Source organism: Lynx canadensis, chromosome C2 (assembly GCF_007474595.2).
Source record: "Lynx canadensis isolate LIC74 chromosome C2, mLynCan4.pri.v2, whole genome shotgun sequence".
Taxonomy (NCBI): domain Eukaryota; kingdom Metazoa; phylum Chordata; class Mammalia; order Carnivora; family Felidae; genus Lynx; species Lynx canadensis.
In genome coordinates, this window is record NC_044311.2 from 5,531,925 (window position 1) to 5,545,673 (window position 13,749).

At 49.6% G+C, this 13,749-nt stretch overlaps 1 protein-coding gene across 1 annotated transcript in view; it reads left to right on the plus strand.

Annotated features, from left to right (window-relative positions):
- Window positions 1-13,749, plus strand: part of ITGA9 (integrin subunit alpha 9) — a 305,474-nt gene that overhangs the window by 45,922 nt on the left and 245,803 nt on the right. Inside the window, exons 6-8 of the mRNA XM_030329294.1 lie at window positions 3,301-3,430; window positions 6,116-6,201; window positions 8,919-8,987. Coding sequence (XP_030185154.1) covers window positions 3,301-3,430; window positions 6,116-6,201; window positions 8,919-8,987 — 285 coding nt within the window. The remainder of the gene's footprint in view (window positions 1-3,300; window positions 3,431-6,115; window positions 6,202-8,918; window positions 8,988-13,749) is intronic.

The following is a 13,749-nucleotide window of genomic DNA, read 5'->3' on the forward strand; positions in this document are numbered from 1 at the left end:
AAAATAAAGGATTTTGAGGAGAGGGATTGCCTTCTTAGACTCTTTGTGACGTTTGTGAGAGGGTGGGTGCAGGGATATATTAGACATATAGTTCTGAGTCTTTAAGCTGGATTTATTTTATTTTATTTTTTAAATATATATTTTTAAATATTTATTTTGAGAGAGAGAGAGGGGAAGAGAGAATCCCAAGCAGGCTCTGTGCTGTCAGCGCAGAGCCCGGTGTGGAGCTCGATCCTACGAACTGTGAGATCGTGACCTGGGCCCCTGATTCCAAAATCAAGAGTCGGATGTTTAACTGAGCCACCCAGGGGCCCCGATGCTGGATTGATTTTAAATCATCAGAAAGCAATGTGCCTACCACCTGGTGTCCTAAAGAGCCTCACGGGGGTCTCTGGTGGTGCTCAAGGCTTTGGCTTAGGAGGGGCTGCAGGTAGAGAAAGCTGTTATATGGTGTGTGCGATTGGCACCAGGGATACTGGTCCTTATGTTCTTCCGTGGCCTGTGTGTTGGGACACCGATTCCAATTTCCTTTCCGAGTTCAAGCCCAAGGAAAAAGGCTCTCCCCTCTGATGAACTGATCATTTATCTAACACTCCTTCTAGAACTAGCACAGTCCCTGCACAGCACAGATGAGTACAGGGGGTGGGACTTAATAAAAGTACCACCACCTGTGTGTTTTCAGTGATGCGTTCTGAGTGTGTAAAGTGATATGCTTTTTTTTTTTTTTAATTTTTTAATGTTTCTTTTTGAGAGAGCATGAGCAGGGGAGGGGCAGAGAGAGAGGGAGGCACAGAATCGGAAGCAGGCTCCAGGCTCCGAGCTGTCAGCACACAGCGGACGTGGGGCTCGAACTCACGGAGTGTGAGATCATGACCTGAGCTGAAGTCGGACGCTTAACCGACTGAGCCACCCAGGCGCCCACAGTGTTGAGGCCAGCTCTGCAGAGGGGGGGTCAACCTGGAAGGACGTTTCTGAAATAGGACAGCATGTGGGGGACCCTAAGGGCCAAAGGAGGGGTGGCCGTGTCTTGGGAGCAAGAGGCCTTGATGACATTGGAGTGTCTGGTCTCCAGTGTCTGCGTGGCCCTCTCCTTTGGTGTTTTTGTGCAGCTGAGAGGTTTCTGTTAAAGTTGTCTTCGAACCCTTTTGGATGGAATTTTTTTGTCTAAAGTATTTTGTACGTTTCCGTGTCCCTTTCCCCAGGGAAGGCCATACAAAGGGACTTTGTTGGTCTGTGTCTCTAGCAGAAGCTTCCATATGTAATCGCAGGTGCTTCATATTGTTGGAGGAAAAATTCATGATTTTGTTAGGAAAATAACTTTTATTGATTCTTAGTGCAGTGTAGCTACTTTGGAAAATATAATCAAGAGACGGTGTTCCCCGTTGGGGAAGGAAGGGAGGGAGGGAGGGAGGGAGGAAGGAAGGAAGGAAGGAAGGAAGGAAGGCAGGCAGGCAGGCAGGCAGGCAGGCCTCAGCCAGGGTCATCCAGTGGACACAACGCTGTACTGGGCACCACCCTGCCTGCAGCGGCCACACTGTGTGCTCCATTTGGAACACAGTGGGCGTTTTGGGAGGGGACTTCCTTGTCAGTGTCCAGTCATTGTTCTGGAATTTTGAAAAACAAAATAAATTTTAGGGATGAGAGAGAGATGTAAAGAGAGAGATGGGGCGCCTGGGGGGCTCACTTGGTTAAGCGTCTGGCTTCAACTCAGGTGATGATCTCATAGTTCATTGAGTGTAAGCCCCACGTCGGGCTCTGTACTGACAGGCGTGGGGCCGGCTTCAGATCCTCTCTCTCTGCCCCTTCCCTACTTGCGTGCTCTCTCTCTCTCTCAAAATAAATAAATAAACTTAAAAAAAAAAAGTGCTGGAAGAAGGGAGGGATTCCTGTAATCCTTATCACCCAGTGGAAAAAACCATAAACGTTTGGGACTTATGCTGCTCGTCTTTGTTTTGTCTGTCTTGCTCCTGTATGCATCTTTTCTCCTTTTATAAAACATGATCATTGACTGTATATTGTGTGGCCTGTCCTTATTAACTTAGCACTTTGTGATTCTGTCTCAGTGCTATCAGATCTACAGTGTTTTTATTGCTGCAGGATTCTGTTGAATTGGATGTGCCATGATTTAGAATCCCCGCTGTTCGACATGTAGGTCATGTCCAACTTTCTTTAGCACAGTGATGATGCCTGTTCTTGTGGGTAAAACCATGCTTTGTCCACGCTGACCCCCTTAGGCAGGTACATCACTTGGGAGCACTTGGAATGCCCATCAGCGTTGCTCATTGGGTGGTTTTGTAGCACAAACCTGCTCTCGGCCCCGTCGAGGGCGCAGGGCCATTTGCCCCCACTCCAAACGCTGGAGATGGCCGTGTCTCTGTGTTTTTGGGTCTGTTTTTTTTTTTTTTAAGTTTGAGAGAGAATGAGAGATAAAGCATGAGCAGGGGAGGGACAGAGAGAGAGAGAGAGAAAGAAAGAGAGAGAGAGAGAGAGAGAGAGAGAGAGAGAGAGAGAGAGAATCCCAAGCAGGCTCCACACTGTCAGCACAGAGCCCGACACAGGGCTTGAACTCACAAACCGTGAGATCGCGACCTGAGCCGAAACCAAGAGTCAGACGCTTAACTGCCGAGGTGCCCCCTGGGTCTGTTTTTAATAGCAGTGCTGTCTCCTGCTGTCTCGAGTCCCTGTCCTTCCCTTAACCTCTCTGCCCTCGTACTTCTGTCGTGAGTTCGCAGTGGGTCACAGCAGCCACAAATGCGAGCTTCAGAGCCCTTCCTGGGAAGAGCGTCCTGAGCGAGGACGTGGGGCTCTCCCCGGAGTGCTGGTGCACAGTGTGCACAGAGATGCTTCTGGTCACTTGTTTTCTCCTCGCTCTGCGTGGGGGAGGTGGGGTCGGTGGCCAAGATGCTGAGGGGGGTGCTGTCTTTTCACGAGCTCTGTTTCCTGGAATTCTGTGATTTATAAGGATGTGCACTGATGCCATTTCCTCGTTTGATACAGGCGTAAAGGTGAGGGGATGTGCGTGAGCTCACCCGTGGGTGGGCTAGGGACCTGGTACGTGAGTCACTCTGTCGTCACCTCGCTGCGTTCTCCCCGTCTGTATCCCTGCCGACCCTGGGTGTTTGGTGGATCCCGTCATGCCAGGGGACCCGCTGAAGTCATTTTTATTGCTCAGCGAAAGAAAGGCCGGGGTGTGAGGCGTCTTTCATGGAGTTCTTTGATGTGGCTGTGGTTCTCCCTGCTCTCACCTGCACTCCCTCTTCCGCTTCCTTCCGCATTCACCTCTGGGTCTCTCTTCGGCAGGAGCTGGTGGTGATGGGTGCCCCAGGGTCATTTTATTGGGCCGGCACGGTCAAGGTGCTAAACCTTACGGACAACACCTATTTCAAGCTGAACGACGAAGCGATCATGAACAGGCGGTACACGTACCTGGGTGAGTAGCTCAGGGACGGGGACAGGTGAGAAGGGGAAACGGGAGCGATTCTCGCCAAGCTCACACACTATTGCTTTACGGGGGGAAAGAAGGGTTTATTGGCTTTTACGGGTATTGTTCCAATTCGGTCCACTTTCCCTCCGGGCACCTCACGTGGAGCCTCACACCCAGCAGGGAGAGAACAAAGGAGGGCTCTGGATTAGAACCGTGACCATGTTGCAGAGCTGGAGGCAGACATTTTATTTTCTTGTTTGAGCCGTTCCTCAAGTTCAGATACAACCTGAGTGCAATAGAATCCTGGTTTTCCATGGCGTTTCTTTGGGTACAGCCTCCGCCTCCCGGTCTCAACAGCAGTTGAAAATAGAAATGATAAGAAGCAATAATTAGCATGATGGATGGCAGGGTAATGCTGAAGGTGAACCACAGGCTCAGAAGATTTCTCTTCTGTTCTCAGCTCTTTTAACCTTTTAGAAAGAAGATAGATACAACCAAGAGATAGGCTGTCTTTGTGGGCGTGAAGACTTTATGTGGCTCTTTTCCTTAGTTCATGTCCTGAAAGCTATCATTCTGGATATTATTTTCTCTTTTCTTTAAAAAAAAATATTTATTTAGAGAGAGTGCAAGCAGGGGAGGGGCATAGAGAGAGGGAGAATCCCAAGCAGGCTCTATGCTGTCAGCACAGAGCCCGACACGGAGCTCAGTCTCATGAAGCAAGAGATCATGACCTGAGATGAAATCAAGAGCTGGATGCTTGACTGAATGAGCCATCCAGGTATTCCTGGATACTATTTCTTTGAATTCCTGAGACAACCGTACGAGGCAACTATCATTACCCACGTTTTGTAGGCAGAGAAACCGAGGTACAGAAAAGTACGCAACTTGCTAAGATCACGTGGCTTGTAAAGAGCGGAGTGGGGGGCTTAAACCTGTGGTTTCAGAGCCCAGAGTCCCAGTGCAGGGCTGCCTCCTGGGCTGTGGAGACAGCACTGACCGCTGGTATGGACCCCTCACTCGGCTGGGAGCACCTTGGAGGTAGGGAGTTGGTCTGACGTTTCCAGGACTTGATAGAGTGCTTGGTACACAGCAGGGAGTTCCAGCGTATGTTTGGTAGATTGGAGAGTGGAGAGAAGGCAGCCGAGAGCTTGGTTTGGGTTTGGCTTTAGGGTCTGGGATAGGTCCTTTGAACTTGAGGGCCCGTGGCTTCTCCCTGTGTACCAGAGACCCTTGTTGCTGAAAGGCTTTCAAGGGTCACTCGAGGCTTTGCCATCACGCATAATACTCTTAGGTAATGTGGTCAGGCCACGTGGTCAATAAGGATTGATCACAACAGGGTGTCATCACAAAATCCAAACAGCCTGTGATCACAGCATTAGGGTATAAATGTGGGGACAAGGTTTGGGAATATATGCTAGCTAAAGGAGAATTTTCAGCCTGCTTGCGAAGCAGGAGACATTTAGACTAAGCTCAGACAAATTTTGCCTTTGTTTCTAGGCTCCTTTTGCGTCCAAACTCTTCCCTCATCCACCCACCCACCCACCCACCCACTGTCATCTTCTTTCTGCCTTCTCTTAGGAGGGAGGGTGGCATAGTGGTTACCGGCAAGGGCTTTCGAGATGCACAGATTGGATTGGAATCTTGCCAGGTTATCTTGGGCATGTTACTGAACCACATTTAGTCTCAGTTCCTACCTCTGTAAAAGGGAAGACATGATCATACCTTCCTCATAGAACTGTGTCATTAAAAGATGCTGGCGTCCAAAGACATGCATAGGAATGTTCACAGCAGCTTTATTTGGAGTAAAGCAGGAACAACTGGAAACAGCCCAGGTGCCCAGCAGCGGGAGAATAAAGGTGTTATGACCTATTCATACGGTGGACCATTGCTCGACAATAAAAAGAAACGACTCTTACACTCAGTCTGGATGAATGTCACAGGTGTGATGTTAAGTGAGCTTCTAGAACACGTAAACCTAATATATAGTGATAGGAATCCAAATGGTGTCTGCCTGAGGGAGGGCATTGACTTGAGAGGGTAGGAGGGAACCTTCTGGTTAGAGTTCTATGCTTCTGTTCACTCCGGGTGGTGGTCACATGGCTGTGTACATGGGGCCACTTTCAATGAGTTCTCCACTTCAGGTGTATGTGCTTCACTGTATGAAACTCCTGTCTCAAAAAGGAAAAAACAGGGGTGCCTGGGTGCCTCTGTTGGTTAAGCATCCGACTCTGGGTTTCAGCTAAGATCATAATCTCACAGTTCATGAGCTCGAGCCCCACGTTGGGCTCTGCACTGACAGTGTGGAGCCTACTTGGGATTTCTTTCTCCCTCTCTCTCTGCCCCTTCCTGGCTTGTGCTTGCTCTCTCTCTCTCAAAAATACATACAAACATTTTTAAAAGAAAGAGAAAAGCAGGTATAAAGTATTTAGCACAGTACCTGCTTTAAAGAGGACCCTCAGAAAACACTCTTTCCTGCCCCTGATGTCTTGGGGAACATGACTTTTTGTGAGATGAGCCATTTCAATGTGAGAAGACTGACGGCTGTTTGTTCCCTGGTGGCTTATGTTCCAAAAATAGCTGGGTCGTAACTGTCCAGATTTAAGGGATGCTTGAGACCCTTTTTTCTCTGGTGGCTCTTTTTCTCCTCTGCCCTGTCTCATCCTCTCCTTGGTTAATGTCCGCCCTTTGCAGGCTACGCAGTGACTGCCGGCTCCTTCTCTCGCCCGTCCACCACCGACGTGGTGGGAGGTGCCCCCCAGGACGAAGGCGTCGGGAAGGTGAGGAGAAAAGTCTGCGCGAGAGCATGGGGCCAGACCTGAGGGGGAAGCGTGCTGCCCCTGTCGTAGAGGTTTGTCACTTACTCGGTCCGAATGCCCTGCTGGATGGCTGGTAGGTAAAGGGTGACATCGTGAGTCTCCTGTCGGCCTCCTTCCAACCGCTTTTGCGAGTGTGCCTTGAAAGCTGAATCAGAGAGTGACCGCTGCTCCCAGACCTCGCCCTTCCCGGCCCCTTCTCACCTCGGCTGCGTTCTGCAGCTGACTACGTGTGTGTGAGACTGTCGAGACCAACCGTTGGCACCGTGGCATCCTCCAAGTGAATGGCGTCCAGCGCCCTCCAGCTTCAAACTGTCCACTCTGCCAAGCTCTTTCCAATCTTGACTTTGACTTAATAGAGCTGAGTCTAGTCCTGGGTATCTTTGGGATTTTACTTATATTGGGGCCTAGGGTCGCGTATTTATTTCCCCGGTGGTTTTTTTTTTGTTTTGTTTTGTTTTTAATGTTTATTTTTGAGAGAGAGAGAAGGAGTGCAAGTGAACGGGGGAGGGGCAGAGAGAGAGGGAGACACAGAATCCGAAGCAAGCTGCAGGCTCCGAGCTGTCAGCACAGAGCCCAGCGCAGGGCTCGAACCCACGAACCACGAGATAGTGACCCGAACTGAAGTCAACACTCAACCGACAGCCACCGAGGCGGCCTGTTTCCCTAGTGTTCTAGAGCCAAGACCAGTTCAGCCCAAAGGCTGGACCGGGAATATGTGGGTCACTTTTCCTAAAGGATTTGCCCAGAGTATAGGAAAGACCTAGACTGGATCTAGGGCTGTCTGAGTCGCTTTGGGAATCATGGCCTCAGGGGGGCTGAGAATATGAACAACCATGCTTGCTGATTCTTTAGCTCCAGGGTATGGGAAATCTACGTCCAGTAGGTCTATATGAGTCTGGAACCTGCATTTTTAACAAATACATTGGGTTCTCTGATAGAAAAGTCTGAACAAAGGAATGATCTTTGGACCTGAGCCCATGGGGTGGACCTAGAATAGAGTCTGGGCATATGTCCGGGGGCTCAGAGAAGTGGGGTCTGGGTTCTAGAGAGGCCCAGATGGGCCAGAACCACTGTTAATTGGAGCCTTGAGCCAGCAGGTCAGTGTGGTCAGCTGACTGGGCTTCACTGATGCATGAGGGTCATTTCCCTGCATGCTCCTGGGCAGGAGTTAGGAGCCTCAGCCCTCATTTCTGGAAGTGTCCCTCCCTCCCTACTAACAGTGATGCCGGGGAGAAAGGATCTTTGAAAATGAAACCAGATAAAATGTTAGGGCACTGAGCAGGGGAAGTCGTGCAAGAAGGAAGCAGATCCTTTAAGATCACATGATTCTTCTACGTGGTAGAGTGAAGAAGCACCAAGAACTGTCCCCACGCTGCTAATGTCCTTCAGGAAAGACGCTGTGTGCGTGTGACCAGGCATGTCTGTAATGTTGGCAAAAATGCTTACCTCCTGGTTCGCAGCCATGCAGATGCCTCAGTGCATCCTTTTCTCCCCAGTTACAAGGACTTTTATCTAATCGCATTGTTTTCCTTTCAGGCTTGTGATAGCCTTAAGATAGTCAAGTCTTAGGACGAGAACCGTATTTGTAACTGATAGAGCCAGACAGAGAGAATCTTGTATTCTGTTAACAAAAAAAGAACCTGAAAATGCTTCTTTCAGTCGGATCATGTGAGAGTTGCTGGGGAAATTGGGCGTAGTTGATAAAGTTGCTGACTGTCCCATTCCCAGGGACACTAGAACAGACCTCTGGTCTGCAGGATTTTGGTGGTTGATCATTTCTGGGGTCAAGGGCACAAGCACATTCTCACTAAGGCGGTGGCTGCCTACGCCACAGGAGGGTCCCTGACCCTAGTTCTCAAGGGACACTGTTCCCGTAAGATGCACCTTGAGAAAGAACTTCCATAGTCCTGTCACTTGGGAAGTTCCATATCAGTGATCCTCTTTGTGGTAGAGATGCATGGTGTTAATGTGCACACTAAAGGCTCTCAAAGTCCTGCAGCAGAGGCGTTGATTTAATGTTTAATTCCTTTTTTATAAGAAAATTTTTTCAATGTCTATTTATTTTTGAGAAACAGACAGACCATGGGTGAGGAGGGGCAGAGAGAGGGAGACACAGAATCCGAAGCAGGCTCCAGGCTCTGAGCTGTCAGCACAGAGCCTGATGTGGGGCTCAAACCCAACTGAGCCACCCAGGCGCCCCTAATGTTTAATTCCTGTTTACCCGAGCAGATCTCCCGGCTCTGGTGTTCTATGGAATCACTTTGGAAGACTGCTTTGTCTAAAATTCTCCCTTCCACCCCTCTGTCTTTCAATGCTGTACCTGTGACAGCTCTAACTCCTAGGAAGGAAAGAAATATTTCAAGGAAGAAAATCACTTTATCTAAGAGGTGAATGTTGACTAGTAATTTGCAAGGTCCTCGGGACTTACTGTGCACGGCTTCCGTAAACGATGTGGTCCAGGAGCAGAGGAGGTGAATTCTGCCCAGGATTGAAGGACACTCTTTTCGCAGAGTTGGTAAAATGCAAGGCCCACTGACTTCCTCATTATCAGCCAACTGAAGCTTGTGATGCCTTGTGCCTGGTTGGCCATTTAAGTAGGGTAGGACTCTCAGGAGGGTGCTGATAAGTACCTTTGGTCATTGCTTCCATCTTAACCAATTTTTTTTTTCATTCCTTAGGTTTATATTTTTAGAGCTGATCGAAGATCGGGCACCTTGATTAAGATTTTTCAGGCATCAGGTAAAAAGGTGAGGCTCTTGGTACTAGTGTCGTCTTTTTGCTTGTGAGATGTCATCATGTGGGGAATCAGTTCACTTTCTAGAAAAGTGGTGGAAGGCCCTATCCACGCCCTAAGTCAGTATGGTGGCTCCACGTGCAATTCCCTTTATGACCTCGGCACCGTGTGTAACCTGCAGATTGTGGAATTCGTGCTTGTTGCAGGAGACAGGTAGCAAGGTGAGTTTGTACAGGACCAAGTTACGTCACAGAGTTTTAAAAGGGTTTTCATAGTCTAGACAGGCATCAGAACTACTGCTCGCTCTGTCTCTGCCTTTTTCTACTTCTCTGCCCCTTCATCCGCCTGTCTCTTCTATGCCTACACGCTCCACACCCCAGAGAGCTCAGACGCAGTTGACTACGGTGGCAAACCCATGATATGGACTCATCAGGCAGATTGTTCTCATTCTCCCTGTGTCACTGGCCCAGGGCCACCCACCCCCTCCCATCCTGAGCCCCGCATCACCATTGCCACAAGGACTATGGTGATGCACGCAAAGAAAAACCAAAGGAAAGTCACTCAGCAACTTTGAGAACCTTGAAAGAGAAATCGCTTGGGAAGGCTGGCTTGAAATTAGTCCTGGACGAGGTTTGTCTGCCTGTGTCATTTTTTCCTGGTCCTGGCCCTAATCCTCTCTCCATTTCCTGCGTGCTCCCATTGCACTGTACCATAGTCTGAAATTAAGGCAGGTAGAGAATCCTTTGACTAATAAGCAACATTTTTTATGGGCTTCTCCGTCCTGCACACCTTAGTGTGGCTTAGATCAGCAGGACTGTTGAGACTGGCTGCTCTTGGGATGCACACATTTGGGCTCGGAGGCCAGGGGATAATTTGGAGGCTTGTGTTGGTAGAAGGCTTTGTGGGCTTCGGGAGGAAGCACAGGACACCTGGGACTTGGGAGGGAGATTCTAGGAGGTGGGAGAATGTGGAAGGTGGTTTTACCTTCCACTGCCCTCAATAAAAGTGGGGAGAATGACTGTTTCCTTTGTGGGCGGGGCACATGCCCCAGCCCATTTCAGGTCCCCCTGTGGGTTAGACCTGCTTTGCTCCAGGCACCATTACATACTGTGCTGGTGACGAATCTTCCCAGTCCCCAAATGCCACTCACAAGTAGAAATTGGTTTTCAGTTTTTTTTTTAAAAAATGTGGTTTTTTTTTTTGTTTTGTTTTGTTTTGTAATTTTTTGTTTGTTTTTGATAGAGAGAGAGAGGGAGACAGAGAATCCGAAGCAGGCTCTGAGCTGACAGCAGAGAGCCCGATGCGGGGCTCGAACTCACGAGTGGCAAGATCATGACTTGAGCTGAGGCTAGATGCTTAACCGATTGAGCCACTTATGTGCCCCCCCCCCCCGCTTTTCTTTTCAATTTTAACAGCCTTAATGTGTGTACTTAGTATAGAACTGTCCATAGTCTTTTCAGTAAAAAAAAAAAAAATGCATCACTAAGTCAGTTTTGTGAAGAGTTCCCCGAGAACAGCTCTGCACTCCCCTGGGAACCGCACTGGCCTGTTATTTTAACATTTCCAAAACCCCAGAGCAACAACACTGGAAAAGGACGGTGAACAATTCTGCAAAAAAGTTTTTCCGAGCACCCCTTACGGTTAGACAAGAAATAACTCCGTGCCATTTGTGGTAGAAAGAGCCACACAGAGCAAGTAGGGTGTGAATGCTCCTACCATTTTATATTTTTCTTAAAAATAAACGGGTAAGTGTGCCTACTGTGGGAAAGCCAGACCCCCATCCCGCCCATTCAAATCTACCTGGGCTTGAAAGCACAACGTTAAAGGACGCCCCACCCCTAGCTTTGTTGAGATATACTTGATGTATGTAGCATTAGGTGGGTTTAAGGTGTTGAACACAATGCTTTGGTACATGCGTCTTTTATGACATCACAGTGTGGTTAGTTAACACATCCGTCCCCTCACGTAACTGCTCTTCTTTAAGGACTCTGAAGTGGCATGTGGAGCTGAACACATCTGTCACCCAGTTTTCAGGATCCACCTGTGCCTCTGCACCTGCTGCCTCCGACCCCCCACTCCCAACCACTGCCTGCTGCCTGTGCCCAGGGCAGGCCCAGTTAATGCCGGTCATCCTGGCGTTATTAACAGCCTATAACTGTGCCCCCCCCCCTTCTCAAAAAACCTCCCAGTGCAGATGACAACTTACCTGGTCACCCATCTGTGACTGGTCACGGTCAGGTTTGTGGCCACAGATTTCAGAGTGGGCGGTGGGAGAGGTAAACATTTGAGAAGCCCCTTGTGCACACATCCCGAGAACTTTATGACGTGGGGTCCCAGGACAGACTGGCCTTCGTGTCTGCTTGGATGTCCTGATGATGTGTTGGGGCTCCCTGGGAGGGGACTGAAGGGCTCCATGGCCGTGTCCCCTGTCATTTTTGTGAGGGCTCTTCTTGCCCTCACTTTCACCACTCTGGCTTTAGGGCCTCCCTTTCTGCCTCTCACTCTCCTTCCTACTTCTCTGGTTTCTACCTTGATCCCCACCGTCCACTTCCTGATTTTGAAAAACGCCATTACTGGGGCGCCTGGGTGGCGCAGTCGGTTAAGCGTCCGACTTCAGCCAGGTCACGATCTCGCGGTCCGTGAGTTTGAGCCCCGCGTCGGGCTCTGGGCTGATGGCTCAGAGCCTGGAGCCTGTTTCCGATTCTGTGTCTCCCTCTCTCTCTGCCCCTCCCCCGTTCATGCTCTGTCTCTCTCTGTCCCAAAAATAAATAAACGTTGAAAAAAAAAAAATTAAAAAAAAAAAGAAAAACGCCATTACTCTCTTTATATGTCCTATTCTGCTTTTTTGCCAGAAGAAACCAGGAATTCTAGTCTGACTTCTCCGTTATTTCAGAGGGAAAGGACGTGACCGCAGGCTTTCAAGGGATGTCTGTAGCTCTTTACCCCTGTGTCCAGAGTCACACACATGGGGGAGGGTTCCGACTCAGTCCACCACTGGTCCACTTCTGCTTTTGTTCGTCCAGAATTCGGTCAGGCAACCCTATCTCTTGACCTCATCGTAAGAAAAAAAAAATACCCCCAAATTCCGGTTTTTATTGGTTGACATCCTTCGTATAGTGCTCCTAAGAAATCACCAATATGTGCTCAATCCAGGTGTTAATTTAGACACATGTCTCCACATTTCCAGACTGCTGGGAGAGCTCTGATCAAGCAACACCTACCCCAAAGCATACCACTGCCGTATAGGAGTTTTACTGAGTTAACGGGGTATCTGAAGTGTTTGTATGTCAAAACTTAGGAAAATTCACGTACAGGGATTTCTGATTGAACATTGACGAAGATGCCAAGTTAAATAGCCCATTGGAATGAGACTAAACATTCCCCTGGGGCTCAACCAGGGCGAACAGCCAGGTCCTCCGGGCCTTTCCAGCTTGTTTGTTTGTTTGTTTGTTTGTTTTACTAAAGTCCAGATAGAGTGATTGGCAAAGCCACGGAATTGGAGCCGGCTGCTTGGTCTCTGCCTGACTCTGAGTTCTCCCCACACCCTTCTCCTTGGGGAATGGCTGGTCGCAGGGTGGGGTGGGTTGAGCACAAGTGGGCCTCAGCCTGTGACTGGGGAAGGGCCCCTGCCCCAGGGTTCACTGCAGGAAGTAGACCGGGGTGCCTTCCACTGCTCACACTCCCCGGGGCGGCTGCAGCACACCCCAACACTGAAAGAGAATGCTTCTTCCCATCAGCAGAGCTGGAGCCCTTTTATTTGAAAACATTTATTTTAAAAGAATGGCTTTTTTTTTTTTTCCTTTCCAACAGAGGTTGCAAACCGGCAGCCTTTGGAAAGAATGCAGCGCATAAATTCTTTTGTTGGGCCTGCCGGTATGTTTGTTTGTTCTTTTTTTATTGTGAACTCGTTGCCCGCGTTCTAAAAGTAGGCACTTCAAATGACATTGTAGACCTTTGGCTTCTCTTGAAAAACGCGAAGGTCGGCCTTCTCGGGGTCAGCCTCCCTCGTGGGGGCAGTGGACTTCGGCTGGGTGGGAGTGGCCTCCTTAGCTGGTTCCAAGCCAGGTGTCCCTTGTCACCCATCAGCCTACTTACAGTGTTACTTGTTCTTACACCTGTTACGACACCTTCCTGGATCCCATTGGCATTTGGGTTGGAGGCCCCTGATTTACAGGAATAGGTATTGAATTCAGCTACGATCCAAGACTGGCCAGTGTAACCCGTGTTCCCTTATCCATTAACTAGTTTTGTGAGTTGTACCTTTTTCTGCCACTGGAGTTCACGCCTTCCTGGTTAGCTTTAGCTCCGTGCCGGCCTGGGAGAGGGGAACCTAGTTCCCCGTGCAGCATTTATTTTCACGCTTGCCTTGTGTTATGAAATTTCATATTCCCGCTCGGTTGGCCCTGTCACATGTCTGTTACACGAGGCGCTCTTACTATGGTTGTAACCCGTTTCGCAACCTCAGCTTGCACTTTTAAGACCCATACCTTGTTCTCCCCGCACCGGTCCGCTTGTTTTCCGCTTGGTAGGGCTCCCCGCGGAGGGGGGACTCCGAGCCGGTTAGCTTCGCGGTCACGCGGACGGGGGCCCGGCCCCGCTACCGGCAGCCGGGGAAGTCAGGCGCTTCCCCACTTCCCCGGGGCCCTCTGGCCTGTGGGGCAGCACGGCCATCACGGCCTGTGAGGCGCTTGGGAGCAAGTGTTTGTAAAGCAGCGGGCTGGAGGAAAGCGAGGGCCTCCTGTGTGAGGGCAGACACTGAACGCTTTGTTGCGACT